Below are 18,602 nucleotides of genomic sequence, written 5' to 3' on the forward strand. Positions count from 1 at the left end.
GACCGTGCTGGGGACAACAGCGGTATTGTTTTCTGTAACAGAATTTCAAGAATCTTCCCTCCAAAGTGCAATTTTTATCTTTAAAAGGCCACAAGTTTGCATTTATAAGACTATAAAGGGAACTTGTTTCAACTTGCTGCAGGAGAAATAGGCGTTGTTAGTATTCCTCTAATGAGCTTTGATAATACGTATTAGCATCTCAGGGTTCATATCATTGGCAAGATATGACGTCATCAAATTATTTGCTACGATGCATATATTTCCTTCAAAAATGCGGGAAAAAAATTGTATACATGAATTTAGAATGAATCTGATATTATTAATTATAGTATCAACATATAGTTTTTCTTACATGACATCGTTTATTCGGATTTTTTTTTTCTCCAAACTTTCTCGTCGCTCTTTCTTGTTTAAAAACGACTGGCAACAAATCTAGCATTTATTGCCGGTGTTATTGCAGACTGTACTCGTCTTTAGAGGCTTTTTACCTCTCCCGCTCCATGTCTGCGTCGAGAAGCGAGCTGCAGAGAGCCTCGTGTCACACTTGCGTCGCGCTCTCCTTAAATATACATATATATATATATATATATATATATATATATATATATATATATATATATATATATATATATATTATAAAGTTAAAAAGTACCAATGATTGTCAAATACACACTAGGTGTGGCGAAATTATTCTCTGCATTTGACCCATCACCCTTGATCTCCCCCAGGGAGGTGAGGGGAGCAGTGAGCAGCAGCGGTGCCGCGCACCCAGCAATCATTTTTGGTGATTTAACCCCCAATTCCAACCCTTTATGCTGAGTGCCAAGCAGGGAGGCAATGGCTCCCATTTTTTTATAGTCTTTGGTATGACTCGTATATATGACACATATATATAATATGTGTGTGTGTGTGTGTATATATTATAGATGTATATGTATTATGTGTGTGTGTATATATATATATATATATATATATATACATATATATATATATTATATACAAGCAGTAGAAAAGTGATGGGTGGATATTGAGTTGGATTTCCCAACTCATATGGAAACGGGGTTTGTGTGTGTGTATATATATATATATATATATATATATATATATATATATATCAATCAATCAATCAATCAATGTTTATTTATATAGCCCCAAATCACAAATGTCTCAAAGGACTGCACAAATCATTACGACTACAACATCCTCGGAAGAACCCACAAAAGGGCAAGGAAAACTCACACCCAGTGGGCAGGGAGAATTCACATCCAGTGGGACGCCAGTGACAATGCTGACTATGAGAAACCTTGGAGAGGACCTCAGATGTGGGCAACCCCCCGCCCTCTAGGGGACCGAAAGCAATGGATGTCGAGCGGGTCTAACATGATACTGTGAAAGTTCAATCCATAGTGGCTCCAACACAGCCGCGAGAGTTCAGTTCAAGCAGATTCAAGACAGCAGCGAGAGTCCCGTCCACAGGAAACCATCTCAAGCGGATCAGCAGCGTAGAGATGTCCCCAACCGATACAGGCGAGCGGTCCATCCTGGGTCCCGACGAGCGGTCCCTCCTGGGTCTCGACTCTGGACAGCCAGTACTTCATCCATGGTCATCGGACCGGACCCCCTCCACAAGGGAGGGGGGGACATAGGAGAAAGAAAAGAAGCGGCAGATCAACTGGTCTAAAAAGGAGGTCTATTTAAAGGCTAGAGTATACAGATGAGTTTTAAGGTGAGACTTAAATGCTTCTACTGAGGTAGCATCTCGAACTGTTACCGGGAGGGCATTCCAGAGTACTGGAGCCCGAACGGAAAACGCTCTATAGCCCGCAGACTTTTTTTGGGCTCTAGGAATCACTAATAAGCCGGAGTCTTTTGAACGCAGATTTCTTGCCGGGACATACTGTATATATATATATATATATATATATATATATATATATATATATACAGTGGGGCAAAAAAAAGTATTTAGTCAGCCACCGATTGTGCAAGTTCTCCCACTTAAAATGATGGCAGAGGTCTGTAATTTTCATCATAGGTACACTTCAACCTTGAGAGACAGAATGTGAAAAAAAAATCCAGGAATTCACATTGCAGGAATTTTAAATAATTTATTTGTAAATTATGGTGGAAAATAAGTATTTGGTCAAACATTCAAAGCTCTCACTGATGGAAGGAGGTTTTGGCTCCAAATCTCACGATACATGGCCCCATTCATTCTTTCCTTAACACGGATCAATCGTCCTGTCCCCTTAGCAGAAAAACAGCCCCAAAACATGATGTTTCCACCCCCATGCTTCACAGTAGGTACGGTGTTCTTGGGATGCAACTCAGTATTCTTCTTCCTCCAAACACACCGAGTTGAGTTTATACCAAAATGGATACATGGATGATACAGCAGAGGATTGGGAGAATGTCATGTGGTCAGATGAAACCGTAATACAACTTTTTGGTATAAACTCAACTCGTCATGTTTGGAGGAATATGTATATATGTATATGTGTGTCTGTGTTTATATATATATGAGTATATATGTAAGTATATATACTGTATATATATATATATGTGTATATCTATGTATATATGTATGAATATATATGTATATTTGTCTGTATATACTGTATATATACAAAATATGCACATATGTGTGTGTGTGTGTGTGTGTATATATATATATATATATATATATATATATATATATACATATATATATATATATATATGATTTGCAAATCATTGTATTCCGTTTATATTTACATCTAACACAATTCCCAACTCATATGGAAACGGGGTTTGTATATATATATATATATATATATATACATACACACATATACATATATATATATTATATATAAGCAGTAGAAAATGGATGGATACATATAACACACACACACATATACGTATATATGAGTATATGTGTGTATATATATATGTACATGTATATGTGTATATATATGTGTATGTATGTATGTGTGTATATATATATCTATTTCTATATGTATATATATATGTGTGTATCTATATGAGTATATATGTATGTATATAATGTGTGTATATATATATATATATATATATATATATGTGTGTGTATATGTATGTATATATGTATTAATATATCTGTATATTTGTCTGTATATACTGTATATATACAAAATATGCACACTATATATGTGTATTTATAGATCCTGCCTGCCACATCATTTTGTGGTCCGGGAGAGACTGGAAATAATATTCATTAATAAAGTACTAGATGTATTTGTTCTTTCCATTTTAATATTTGAAAAAGACATGTACTGCATGGAATTGCATATAATTCAAACCTATAATTATCGAATAATACAACAAAATACTATATTATCAAATATTCCCAAGAATTTTTTTATTAAAATAAAGATAAATACTTTAAATACCGTATTTTCCAAACTAAAGAGCGCACCAATATAAATATTTTTCATATATTATATGACCTGGACTATAACCCGCAGATATATACGTAGCGAAATGAGTTATTTACACAGAGATATCCTGTAAATTAGTATTTACATACCTTAATTATTTCCAAATGGTGTCTGTAACATGGCAGTAAAATGGGTAATAAAACAAAACAGAAGTCACCGCCATGGACCCAGCAGCTGCGGAACCGAGCTTTCCAATCAGCAAAACAGACCCAATAACTCCACGGTGATGTTTTGGTGAATTTACTGAGGAAATTGTGAAACTGAATTAAGGCAAAAAGATTGCCTTTGTAAGTTATTATTACCAACACAGAAACTTGTAAACATGTTGGCATATTAGCTAATGCTAACGACGCTAGCTAGCTTCATTACATTACGATAGCGCGTGCAAATATGCATGAAAACACTCCTACAGACATCACACATGGGACGGTATAGTAGGTATGAACAGTTTTAGTTGTATTGTAAAACTTACAAACATTGCTTAGAGTGATGAATGAAGAATCCATTTGAGTATAAACGCTATGGACGGCGAGAAAACTGAAAGGCATTTTTTACTTCCACTTCTACTCAAAGCTTTAAACAGAAGGAAACACTCTGTAGGCATTCTCCAAGCTGCACCTGCAGTGGGCAAATTCACCCACAGGTGGCGTCAGAGCACCAACAGTAAAACACCTCAGTGTATTTGATTGTTTTTTTGTTTTTTTTTATATTTTCATGATGGCCGTCGGCAAAAAAAAAAAATCCATAGACTAGCGGCACCAATTTATAAGCCGCGGGGTACAAAGTGTAGGAAAAAAAGGCTGATAGTCTGAAATGTATGGTATCTGCTTGACTTATAATTTTAAAGCAAGTTATCCATCACATTGTACAATGTAAAAAGGACAATAAAATTTACAGTAAAATTCTGCCGACTTTAATTTTTTTATGCCATATGATCAACATTCGTACCGTTTTTCCATGTACAGTAATACACTCTTAAAACAACGATTGTAAATTTTACGGTAAAAAAAAATAAATACAGCACTTCTGTTGCATTAACTTGACCGTAAAAAAGCAGTGGCACTGGTTTTTCATTCTATTCTAATTATTCAAAGTTTTTTTATATGCTGTAAAAATTATACGGTAACATTCTTTTGGCGACCCTTTTTTTTTTTTTTTTTTACAGTCAAATCTTTTTTTGTTTTGTTTACGGTATGTAAAAAAATACATACATTTTTATATATATATATATATATATATATATATATATGTGTGTGTATATATTTGTATGTATATATATTTGTATATATATGTGTATATATATATTATGTGTTTTTTGTGTATATATGTATATGTATGTGTATTTATATATGTATATATATGTATGTATGTATATGTATATATATATATGTATGTATATATGTGAGTTTATCTATTTATAAATATATGTGTATATATATATGTATGTGTGTATATTTATGTGTATGTATATGTGTGTGTATATATATATATATATATATATGTAAGTATATATATATATATGTATGTATGTGAGTTTATCTATAAATATATGTATATATATGTATGTATATATGTGAGTTTATTTATAAATATATGTGTATATATATATGTATATATATATGTATGTGTGTATGTATATGTGTGTGTATATATATATGTATGTATATATATATGTATGTATATATGTGAGTTTATCTATTTATAAATATATGTATATATATATATGTATGTATATATGTGAGTTTATCTATTTAGAAATATATGTATATATATATATATATATGTGTGTATGTATATGTGTATATATATGTATGTATATATGTGAGTTTATCTATAAATATATGTATATATATACAGTATGTATATATATGTATGTGTGTATATTTATGTGTATGTATATGTGTGTGTGTATATATATATATGTATGTATATATGTGAGTTTATCTATTTATAAATATATGTATATATATGTATGTATATATGTGAGTTTATCTATTTTTAAATATATGTATATATATATATATGTATATGTATGTATGTATATGCGTATGTATATATATGTATGTATATATGTGAGTTTATCTATTTATAAATATTTGTATAAATATATATATATATGTATATATGTATGTGTGTATATTTGTGTATGTATATGTGTGTGTATATATATATATATGTATTTATATATGTGAGTTTATCTATTTATAAATATATGTATATATACATATATATATATATATACATATATATATATGTATATATGTGAGTTTATCTATTTATAAATATATGTATGTATATATGTATTTGTATGTGTATATTTATGTGTAAGTATATGTGTGAGTGTGTATATATATATATATATATATATATTTTTTTTTTTTTTTTTTTGTTTGTTAACTGCGGATGGTTACCTGAAAGGTTATTATACGGTTCAACATCAGGATTATTTTATTTGAATAATACTACCAGTATATTTTATTTTTTTGACAGTACAATTGCATTTGCGTCAAATATTGGGGTCTTTTTTAAGTTACTTTAAATTGTCCAAGCGAGTAATAACATTTGATTAATCCAAATGTAAAAGTGGGATTAACCTGATTAAAAGAACTAACTAACTTGCCATGCTTTAATAGAGTGTTCAATATTGTAACTGTTCAAACAATATTTTTTCTGTGAATTCATAGAAAACTCGGAAAATATCACTTCTAATCAGTCCGGCGTGAAAAATGTGTCACAATAGCAAAAATGCAAATAAATGTCAGTTTCAATTATTTTTTTTAAATCATTTTTGCAACACTAAAAAGTGCTGATTAGTATTATTTATGTACTGTACATAATACAGTAGGCGCCGTCCGTGTTGTCGTTCGCTTTTTCCACCAGCAGGTGGCGCTTCAACACAGGAGCCCCTGATGATTTTTTAAAATTCATTACAAAACTAAGTTGACAAACCGATACATTTTATATTTTTAATGAGATATGTCTAACAGTGTCACTTAACTAATCCAGATTTTTTTTTTACTGAAATAAACCAATAAATTAGGTGTGTTTTTCTAAATAATAAAGTCAACTCATCTCTGACCTGGTGAGGTCTCATGTGGAGGTGATCATTTATGCATGGATGCCTTGCAGCTGAACAAAAGCACGCCCATTCAACTACGTCTAAGTCAACAGTCGGGGGCCGCGGCGTTCTAGAGGGCGTCTCCGCACGTTGAGGTGCTCAGGGGAACTTTTTAGGCTCTGCATTAAAGCCGACGTCGCCATGGAGACCGACGACCGCAAGCATGACGGCGACGACGACGACGGCGCGTTGAGTGAGTTTTGCTCCTCCTGCGCGGATAAAGAAGCCAAAAACAAAAACTCAAAGATGCGTGTAAACAATTCGGCCAACGAGACGCTTGTGATGCTTTTACGAAGAAGAGCAGGTATGCCGATACAGTCTGAGGGGATGGTGCAGGACGCTCGGTGTTTATCCTGTCAGGCGCGAAACAAGCTGCCGTATTCCGTCCAGCACCAGGGGAGAAACCAGTGAGCGGGTCGAGGATCAGCTCGGCCTTTTTACGACAAGGTCCAGAAACCGTCTCCACCCGCAAGACCGCCGAAACCCTTTGGATCCTGCACCATCCCCTCAGACTAGAGCACATGACTTGATTTAGTCGGATTTTTGTCAACTCATCTTCTCGACGTCTGAGTCTGCTAGAATTACAGTAAATGTTAAAAGTTTAAGTACCAAAGATTGTCACACACACACACACACACACTAAGTGTGTTGAAATTATTCTCTGCATTTGACCCATCACCCTTGATCACACCCTGGGAGGTGAGGAAGAGCAGTGAGCAGCAGCAGTGGCCACGCCCGGGAATCATCTTTGGTGATTTAACCCCCCACTTGTCGACTTTAAGGTGTATAATGATTAAATTAGTACTTTAATTATTAATTAAATTCATAACAAATCGAACATATATCAGTGCGTTAATAATTTAGAGCAGTGGTCCCCAACCACCGGGCCGTGGCCAAATTGGTACCGGGCCGCAGAATAATTTTTTTATAAAAAAAAAATATATACATCCATCCATCCATCCATTTTCTACCGCTTATTCCCTTTCGGGGTCGCGGGGGGCGCTGGCGCCTATCTCAGCTACAATCGGGCGGAAGGCGGGGTACACCCTGGACAAGTCGCCACCTCATCACAGGGCCAACACAGATAGACAGACAACATTCACACTCACATTCACACACTAGGGCCAATTTTAGTGTTGCCAATCAACTTATCCCCAGGTGCATGTCTTTGGAAGTGGGAGGAAGCCGGAGTACCCGGAGGGAACCCACGCATTCACGGGGAGAACATGCAAACTCCACACAGAAAGATCCCGAGCCTGGATTTGAACCCAGGACTGCAGGACCTTCGTATTGTGAGGCAGACGCACTAACCCCTCTAACACCGTGAAGCCCAAAAAATATATAAAAAAAATATATAATATATAAATATATATAAAATATATAAAAATATATATATTTTTTTTTAATTAAATCAACATAAAAAAACAAGATATACACTTACAAATAGTACACCAACCACAAAAAACTAAATTTTTCATGACAAAAACGTCCCTTTTTCATGACAGAGAAGAAAAAGAAAAAAAAAAGGACCCTCCTCCCCCGGGCCGCGGGTCAAATTACTAAGCGTTGATCGATCCGCGGATACAAAAAGGTTGGGGACCACTGCTTTACAGCAACGGTGTGCAAACTACTGCTTGTGTTTTGGTCTTGCCCGCGAGTCAGTGCAATAAATAAACGCTGCAGGTGTGTCGTAATATTGTGGGCCAAGTGAGTATTTCACTTTAATGACCCTGAATTGCACGTGGAAGTGTGAGCAATTTTATACATGACCCAATCCAAACAACCTTCCCTACTCATGGCGCAAAAAAAAAAAACAACAACACCAAAAGTCAACGCACATGGTCACACATAACAAAACCCGCTCACTGATATTTGTGCATATTATAAAAATAAAATGTCCACGCGCAATACATTATTTAAAATTACTCTCATTTAAGTCCATTGCAATGCATGATGGGACAAAAAACCAAACACTTTTTCCACACTTATGCATGTTTGAGGCATTGATATTTCTGATTGATTACAAAACTTTAAGGAGGTTGTCATGGTAGCAAACAAGGTGGGAGTCAAACTTTCACATATTCCATCCATCTATTTTATTTGGCTTATCCGAGGTCGGGTCGCGGGGGCAGCAGCCTAAGCAGGGAAGCCCAGAGTTCCCTCTCCCCAGCCACTTCACCCAGTTCCTCCCGGGGGATCCTGAGGTGTTTTTTAAGACAGCCGGGAGACATAGTCTTCCCAACGTGTCCTGGGTCTTCTCCGTGGCCTCCTACTGGTCGGACGTGCCCTAAACACCTCCCCAGGGAGGCGTCCGGGTGGCATCCTGACCAGATGCCAGAACCACCTCATCTGGCTCCTCTCGATGTGGAGGAGCAGCGGCTTTACTTTGATCTCCTGCCGGATGGCAGAGTTTCTCACCCTATCTCTAAGGGAGAGACCTGCCACCCGGCAGAGGAAACTCATTTCGTGATCTTGTCCTATCAGTCATGACCATAGGTGAGGATGGGAAGGTAGATCGGCAGGTAAATTGAGAGCTTTGCCTTCCGGCTTAGCTCCTTTTTTACCACAACAGATAGATACAGCGTCCGCATTCCTGAAGACGCCGCACCGTTCTGCTTGTCGATCTCACGATCCACTCTTCCCTCACTCGTGAACAAGATTCCGAGGTACTTGTGAACAAGACTCCGAGGTACTTGAGATTGAGCGCTTTGCCTTCCGGCTTAGCTCCTTTTTTACCACAACTGATCGATACAGCGTCCGCATTCCTGGAGACGCCGCACCGTTCCGCTTGTCGATCTCACGATCCACTCTTCCCTCACTTGTGAACAAGACTCCGAGGTACTTGTGAACAAGACTCCGAGGTACTTGAGATTGGGAGCTTTGCCTTCTGGTTTAGCTCCTTTTTTACCACAACGGATCGATACAGCGTCCGCATTCCTGAAGACGCCGCACCGTTCCGCTTGTCGATCTCACGATCCACTCTTCCCTCACTCGTGAACAAGACTCCGAGGTACTTGTGAACAAGACTCCGAGGTACTCGTGAACAAGACTCCGAGATACTTGAGATTGAGAGTTTTGCCTTCCGGCTTAGCTCCTTTTTTACCACAACAGATCGATACAGCGTCCGCATTCCTGAAGACGCCGCACCGTTCCGCTTGTCGATCTCACGATCCACTCTTCCCTCACTCGTGAACAAGACTCCGAGGTACTTGTGAACAAGACTCCGAGGTACTTGAGATTGAGAGCTTTGCCTTCTGGCTTAGCTCCTTTTTTACCACAACGGATCGATACAGTGTCCGCATTCCTGAAGACGCCGCACCGTTCCGCTTGTCGATCTCACGATCCACTCTTCCCTCAGTCGTGAACAAGACTCCGAGGTACTCGTGATCAAGACTCCGAGGTACTCCTGAACAAGACTCCGAGGTACTTGAGATTGAGAGCTTTGCCTTCCGGCTTAGTTCCTTTTTTACCACAACAGATCGATACAGCGTCCGCATTCCTGGAGACGCCGCACCGTTCCGCTTGTCGATCTCATGATCCACTCTTCCCTCACTCGTGAACAAGACTCCGAGGTACTCGTGATCAAGACTCCGAGGTACTCCTGAACAAGACTCCGAGGTACTTGAGATTGAGAGCTTTGCCTTCCGGCTTAGTTCCTTTTTTACCACAACAGATCGATACAGCGTCCGCATTCCTGAAGACGCCGCACCGTTCCGCTTGTCGATCTCACGATCCACTCTTCCCTCACTCGTGAACAAGACTCCGAGGTACTCGTGATCAAGACTCCGAGGTACTCCTGAACAAGACTCCGAGGTACTTGAGATTGAGAGCTTTGCCTTCCGGCTTAGTTCCTTTTTTACCACAACAGATCGATACAGCGTCCGCATTCCTGGAGACGCCGCACCGTTCCGCTTGTCGATCTCACGATCCACTCTTCCCTCACTCGTGAACAAGATTCCGAGGTACTTGTGAACAAGACTCCGAGGTACTTGAGATTGAGCGCTTTACCTTCCGGCTTAGCTCCTTTTTTACCACAACAGATCGATACAGCGTCCGCATTCCTGAAGACGCCGCACCGTTCCGCTTGTCGATCTCACGATCCACTCTTCCCTCACTCGTGAACAAGACTCCGAGGTACTCGTGAACAAGACTCCTAGGTACTTGAGATTGAGAGCTTTGCCTTCTGGCTTAGCTCCTTTTTTACCACAACGGATCGATACAGTGTCCGCATTCCTGAAGACGCCGCACCGTTCCGCTTGTCGATCTCACGATCCACTCTTCCCTCACTCGTGAACAAGACTCCGAAGTACTCGTGAACAAGAGGTACTTGTGATTGAGAGCTTTGCCTTCCGGCTTAGCTCCTTTTTTACCACTACTGATCGATACAGCGTCCGCATTCCTGGAGACGCCGCACCGTTCCGCTTGTCGATCTCACGATCCACTCTTCCCTCACTCGTGAACAAGACTCCGAGGTACTCGTGAACAAGACTCCGAGGTACTTGAGATTGAGAGCTTTGCCTTCCGGCTTAGCTCCTTTTTTACCACTACTGATCGATACAGCGTCCGCATTCCTGGAGACGCCGCACCGTTCCGCTTGTCGATCTCACGATCCACTCTTCCCTCACTCGTGAACAAGACTCCGAGGTACTCGTGAACAAGACTCCGAGGTACTTGAGATTGAGAGCTTTGCCTTCCGGCTTAGCTCCTTTTTTACCACAACTGATCGATACAACGTCCGCATTACTGAAGACGCCGCACCGATCCGCCTGTCGATCTCACGATCCACTCTTCCCTCAGTCGTGAACAAGACTCCCGGGTACTTGAACTCCTCCACTTTGGGATAGATCTTTTCCCCAACCTGGAGACGGCACTCCACCCATTTCTGGGCGAGAACCATGGACTCGGACTTGGAGGTGCCGATTCTCATCCCAGTCGCTTCACACTCGGCTGAGAACCGATCCAGTGGGAGCTGTGGATCCCGGCCAGATGAAGCCATCAGGACCACACCATCTTCAAAAAGCAGAGACCTAATCCTGCGGTCACCAAACCAGATCCCCTCAACGCTTTGACTGCGCCTAGAAATTCTGTCTATAAAAGTTATGAACAGAATCGGTGACAAAGGACAGCTGTGGCAGAGACATATGTACATATATACATACATATGTACATATATACATACATATGTACATATATACATACATATGTACATATACACGTACATATGTACATATATACATACATATGTACATATACACGTACACATGTACATTTATATTTACATATGTACATATATACGTACATTTGTACATTTATATTTACATATGTACATATATATGTACATGTATACTTATACGGTAAAGCGGCCGTGTCAGCAACCAGAGGGTCGCAGGTTCGATTCCCGCTTCCGCCATCCGAGTCACTGCCGTTGTGTCCTTGGGCAAGACACTTCACCCTTGCTCCTGATGGGTGCTGGTTAGCGCCTTGCATGGCAGCTCCCTCCATCAGTGTGTGAATGTGTGTGTGAATGGAAGTAGTGTCAAAGCGCTTTGAGTACCTTGAAGGTAGAAAAGCGCTATACAAGTACAACCCATGTACATGTTTATGTACTGTATATACACACATATATATATACATATTCATATATACTGTATATAAAGTGTATATCCATATATATGTGTATATACAGTATATGTTTGTGTATATGTACAAATATATGTACATACATGTATATATATATGTACATATGTACATATATATATGTGTGTGTATATATAGGTAAATTTGTTTCTACATATATATGTAAATATGTATACACGTACATATATATGTTTATGTACTGTATATATGTACATACATACACATATTTGTATGTATTGTATGTAAAATGTGTATATCCATCCATCCATTTTCTACCGCTTAATCCCTTTTGGGGTCGCGGGGGGCCGCTGGCGCCTATCTCAGCTACAATCGGGCGGAAGGCGGGGTACACCCTGGACAAGTCGCCACCTCATCGCAGGGCCATAAAATGTGTATATCCGTATATAAATAAATATATGTATGAATATACAGTATATGTTTGTGTATATGTACAAATATATGTACATACATATATATGTACATATATATATATATGTCTGTGTATGTATAGGTAAATGTGTACATACACATATATACATATATAGGTACATACATATGTACCTATATATATATATATATATATATATATATATATATATATACATATGTACATATACACATACATTTGTACATATGTATGTATACATATATGTTTATGTACTGTATATATGTACATATATATACACATATTTGTATGTACTGTATATAAAATGTGTATGTCCTTATATATGTATGATTATACAGTATATGTTTGTGTATATGTACATACATACATATATATATATGTACATATGTACGTATATATATATGTGTGTGTATATATAGGTAAATGTCTATGTACATATATATACATATTTATGTACATATATATACAAATGTACATATACACATACATATGTACATGTATGTGTATACATATATGTTTATGTACTGTATATATGTACATATATACACATATTTGTATGTACTGTATATAAAATGTGTATATCCGTATATATGTATGAATACACAATATATGTTTGTGTATATGTACATATATACATACATGTGTGTGTGTGTATATATATATATATATATATATATATATATATATATATATATATATATATATATATATATATATAAATTGACATACAATATCTTCTCTGCTTTAAGTGCTAGCCATATTGGCAGCGATCAAAACAACAATAAACATCTGGCAACACGTGGAAATAATCTAAAGTTATCGTCCCCTCGCTCCCCTCGTCAGTACGACTACAGCTGCATCATGAAGTTAGTTGCGTTTTTAGCGCCGAGCAACCTTGTTGACTCAGTGACTTGTTCCCCACACTTGAAATCCAATGTCAACTCCTCTCTTTGCCACAGGCGTAGTCGGGATGGGCGTCAAGGCCTAAGATCTATATTGTGATATCAACTGCATCGCTATAAAGCTACACCTCATATGACAATGTAAATAAATGCAGTTACAAATGATAGCAAATTGTGTCATTTCCACTGTGTATATGTTCTCTTATTTTGTCTAAGAAGTGGCTTTGCACTGTTGGACGTTAGCCGCTAGCAAGAACGCCACAGTACCTTGCGCGACACAGCTAGAATGCCTCACCAACGGGCGTCGCCACGATATCACGTCCGCCAGATGTATGCCATTCATATCCTTTATCGTCCTGTATCGTGCACTGCTATTGCAAGGATTAACCCCGCCCCCTCTCTCGCTTCTTTACGTTGTCCTGGGTTTCAACTGCACCAAAGCGTTTTATTCCGTTCTAGCCTATGCAGACACGACCGCTGCGATACAGATATTGGTCCGATATTAGCAACAAAAACAAGAATGGGACTATGTCGGCTGGCATCTTAAAACCTACGATATGAGCGCCGATAAGGGCAGGCCTGCAGAGTGTTTACTTGTGCTGCCTAATTCTAGTCCAAATGTCCTCAAAGAAGCACACAATTTCTTCTATGTAAGTCAAGTCTTTGACAAAAAGCTAAACATGCTAGCATATAAGAAAGAGATTTTCAAACTGTGGCATTTTTATTGTCCTATATTCAAACACGGTGTTACCGTTCAAACTCTGTGCAATGTTGCAATGGTCAAAAATATTAGATATACTTATTCATTAAAACCCTTTTTTTTAATGAATACTTAAATAAATCCTCTTAAGGCCCAAGCTGTTTGTTTACATGCTTTTTTTTTTTATTTCTCTTTGCTATTTGGGCTTATTGGACCCTAATTAGAATAAAAACTAAAAATCATCTTTTGATAATGTACTTAGTCCGTAAGTACACATATGTGTACTTCATGTTTCGTGACATGCTAATTCTTATTTTTAGATTTTTTTTTTCCCCTCCAAATTCCATCGTATGTCATACTCTTCTGACACCACCAGATGGCAGTATAAGTCATAGCTCGGTTGGTAGAGCGGCCGTGCCAGCAACTTGAGGGTTGCAGGTTTGATTCCCGCTTCCGGCATCCTAGTCACTGCCGTTGTGTCCTTGGGCAAGACACTTTACCCACCTGCTCCCAGTGCCACCCACACTGGTTTAAATGTAACTTAGATATTGGGTTTCACTATGTAAAGCGCTTTGAGTCACTAGAGAAAAGCGCTATATAAATATAATTCACTTCACTTCACAAGTCTCCACATAAGTGGCCATAAGACCCCAATTCAGTAGTGTACACAATTTTGGAAATAAGAGCTAAAAGGTGCTCTCCACGAACGTGGCCTACTAAGCCTTTAGAGCTGTGGTCCCCAACCACCGGGCCGCGGCCTGTGGCCCAATCGGCAGAAGAATTTTTTATTAATTTTTGTTTAAAAAAATAAAACACTTTTTATTTATTTATTTTTTAATTTTTATTAAATCAACATAAAAAACACAATATACACTTACAATTAGTGCACCAACCACAAAAACCTCCCTTTTTCATGACAAAAACTTTCCTTTTTCATGACAAAGGAAATATTATTAAGCGTCCGCTGATACAAAAAGGTTGGGGACCACTGCTTTAGAGAATTTATGGTGTTACTCGGGGAGGAAACATTTTTTTTTACGAGGTGACACCTAATGAAAAGCGTTTGAGAATCACTGATATAGGCTGTGGAGCTGGCAGGTACGCAACAGCTAAGCACACAGTAGCAAAACAAGCTAGCCATATTTCAAGTGTACTTAATTGCATAAACAAGCATCGAATAATTCTGGTTGCATTCTATTTGTGGATACAAATTCTCGACATACTTGTCAACCATCCCGATTTTCCCGGGAGACTCGCGAATTTCAGTGCCACTCCCGAAAATCTCCCGGGGCAACCATTCTCCCGAATTTCACCCCGACATCAATAATGGGCGGCGTGCCTTTAAAGGCCTACTAAAATAAGATTTTCTTATTGAAACGGGGATAGCAGGTCCATTGTATGTGTCATACTTGATCATTTCGCCATATTGGCATATTTTTGCTGAAAGGATTTAGTAGAGAACATCCACGATAAAGTTTGCAACTTTTGGTCGCTAATAAAAAAGCCTTGCCTGTATCGGAAGTAGCATCCTCACATTGCTTATAATCATAGCCTCCAGCAGCAAGAGCTATTCGGACCGAGAAAACAACAATTTCCCCATTAATTTGAGCGAGGATGAAAGATTCGTGGATGAGGAAATTTAGAGTGAAGGACTAGAAAAAAAAAGACGATTGCAGTGGGAGCGATCCAAATGTTATTAGACACATTTACTAGGGATAATTCTAGAAAATCCCTTATCTTTCTATTGTGTTGCTAGTGTTTTAGTGATATTAAATAGTACCTGAAAGTCGGAGGGGTGTGGCCACCGGTGTGTTGACGCCAGAGTCTCTGAGGGAAGTCACGCAGCTGCAGGAGGACGCTGGCTCCGCTGATGTCTCCGGTAAGAGCAGACTTATTACCTCAATTCTCTCACCGAAAACTGCCAGTTGACATGTTCGCTTGACCGCTCTGATCCATAGTAAAGCTTCAACTTCGGGAATTTTAAACAAAGAAACACCGGCTGTTTGTGTGGCTAAAGGCTAAAAGCTTCCCACCTCCATCTTTCTACTTTGACTTCTCCATTATTAATTGAACAAATTGCAAACGATTCAGCAACACAAATGTCCAGAATACTGTGTAATTATGCGATTAAAGCAGACTACTTGTAGCTTGGATCGGGCTGGAAAATAATGTCCGCTGCAACCCGAGACGTCAAACGCACGCGTCATCATCAACAGGACACTTGGCGGGAAATTTAAAATTGCAATTTAGTAAACTAAAAAGGCCGTATTGGCATGTGTTGCAATGTTAATATTTCATCATTGATATATAAACTATCAGACTGCATGATGGGTAGTAGTGGCTTTCAGTAGGCATTTAAGGCACTGCCTCGAGCGTCTTCCTCAACCTGTCGTCACGTCGGCTTTTTCTCCAGCCCGGTCACTTAATATATGCGGCTTTGACACGCACACAAGTGAATGCAAGTCACACTTGGTCAACAGCCATACAGGTCACACTGAGGGTGGCCGTGTAAACAACTAAAAACACTTGTTACAAATGTGCGCCACACTGTGAACCCACATCAAACAAGAATGACAAAACACATTTCGGGAGAACATCCGCACCGTAACACAACAAATACCCAGAACCCCTTGCAGCACTAACTCTTTCGGGACGCTACAATATACACCCCCCCCCCCTTGCGCCTCATCTCCCAAATTTGGAGGTCTCAAGGTTGGCATGTATGATACTTGAACCGCCTTAGAAAGTATCCAGTAACAAACGGGTCCGCATCGTGCGTTCATTTGAGGCCCGATAACCGGAATGGAGACGAAGCGTGCGCCTGATGATGGAAACAAACAGCTGGAAGAGTGTTTAGTTCATGTTAAAAGCGGAGGACCTAGGACAGATCCATGAGGTGTGCCGTCCGGTTACATTTTAACCCGCCTGCGGGGCTGTGACTCCGCCCCTTTCTGGAGGACCTCTTGGTGAATCGGACATTCCGGCTTTAATTCATGGACTTGGGAGCGTTTGTCAACACGTGAACTGGAAGACGGCGCTCTCACCCGATCCTAGCACGCCAACAGGCAGCGCCATGGTAACTCGAGACCTTCTTACACGTAGGCGGGAAACGCCGCGCTCATTATAGCGTAATAGAGCCGCCGGGTTGTTTCCATGGTAACGCTCATTCTCACGTTTGTGTGCTTAGCGAGCGGGCGCGGTCGGAGGACTCACGAGACGGCGTGGCGGTACGAGGAGGATTTGACCTCGGTCTTTGAACGTAGCGCGGATGTTTTCAATGGATGTTATTTTTATTGGAGGCGGGTGTAGAGTGAGAAGTTTTCACCACAGCTGCATCGCCTGCCAAATATGTGCAAGTTAAGGGCCTCAAAAAGGCATCCAAACGTATTGAAGAACAAATACTTCAATAGTGCCCCCATAGAATAAAATAAAAATAAATAAAGCTACTTTAAAATGTCAGCTTTTCTAGCAATTAGGATCGAGAGGTGAACTTGTGAAACCGAGTTATTAACGTTTCGTGTTTTGTGGCGAACCATCGGATTAAAGTTTGGCGCCATGCCACGCCCACATCCTGTCATTTAGTAAACACCTGTTGCAATTTAGCCATAAGTTTTGTGGCGAACCATCAATCCAATCCAATCCACTTTATTTATATAGCACATTTAAACAACAACGTTTCCAAAGTGCTGCACAGCCATGTTAAAAACAATATTACGCTCCACCAATGACTGAATAAAACAAAAAATTAATACAAATAAAAACAATATAAAAACAAATATGATTAAAAACTATTTTAAAGGGTAAAATCAATTAAAACAGTAAAATAAAAATAAAAGTGTATAAAAAACACAGAGGACAACAGAGGACAGAGGACTAAAGATTAAAGTTTGGCGCCATGCCACGCCCACATCCTGTCATTTAGTAAACACCTGTTGCAATTTAGCCATAAGTTTAGTATCTGTCTGAATACATAAAGCAGAGGTTAAAAAAAAATGGCCAGGGGCAGGGCAATGCTTATGCTTATATATATATATATATATATATATATGTCTTGATTGGATTATCCAGAGAATAGTGCTCGATACCGTGGTAGAGCGCAATATGTAGGTGTGGGAAAAAATCACAAGACTACTTCATCTCTACAGATCTGTTTCATGAGGGGTTCCCTCAATCATCAGGAGATTTTAATGGAAGCATTCACATACAATGGTTTGTATAGAGCACAGAGTGGGTGGGTACAGGCAGGCGTAGGGGCGTGGTGATTGGCTCATGTGTTACCTAGGAGGTGTTTCCGTCTGTGGCGGCATGTTGAAATGATTTCACTGCGCTTGTTGAGGGATGATAGATCTGGGTGATATATAATAAACAGTTTCTCTTTTAA

At 39.0% G+C, this 18,602-nt stretch overlaps 1 protein-coding gene across 6 annotated transcripts in view; it reads left to right on the top strand.

The window, feature by feature from the left end:
- syt16 (synaptotagmin XVI) overlaps nt 1-18,602 on the top strand; it is an 85,655-nt gene that overhangs the window by 23,215 nt on the left and 43,838 nt on the right. Inside the window, exon 1 of one of the 6 annotated variants that reach the window (XM_061886142.1) lies at nt 6,518-6,769. The exons of the other annotated variants lie outside the window; for them this stretch is intronic. Coding sequence (XP_061742126.1) covers nt 6,718-6,769 — 52 coding nt within the window. The 5' untranslated portion in view covers nt 6,518-6,717. Of the gene's footprint in view, nt 1-6,517; nt 6,770-18,602 lie in introns of those variants that run through there. 6 annotated transcript variants of the gene reach the window in all.

Source organism: Nerophis ophidion, linkage group LG24 (genome assembly GCF_033978795.1).
Source record: "Nerophis ophidion isolate RoL-2023_Sa linkage group LG24, RoL_Noph_v1.0, whole genome shotgun sequence".
Lineage (NCBI taxonomy): Eukaryota > Metazoa > Chordata > Actinopteri > Syngnathiformes > Syngnathidae > Nerophis > Nerophis ophidion.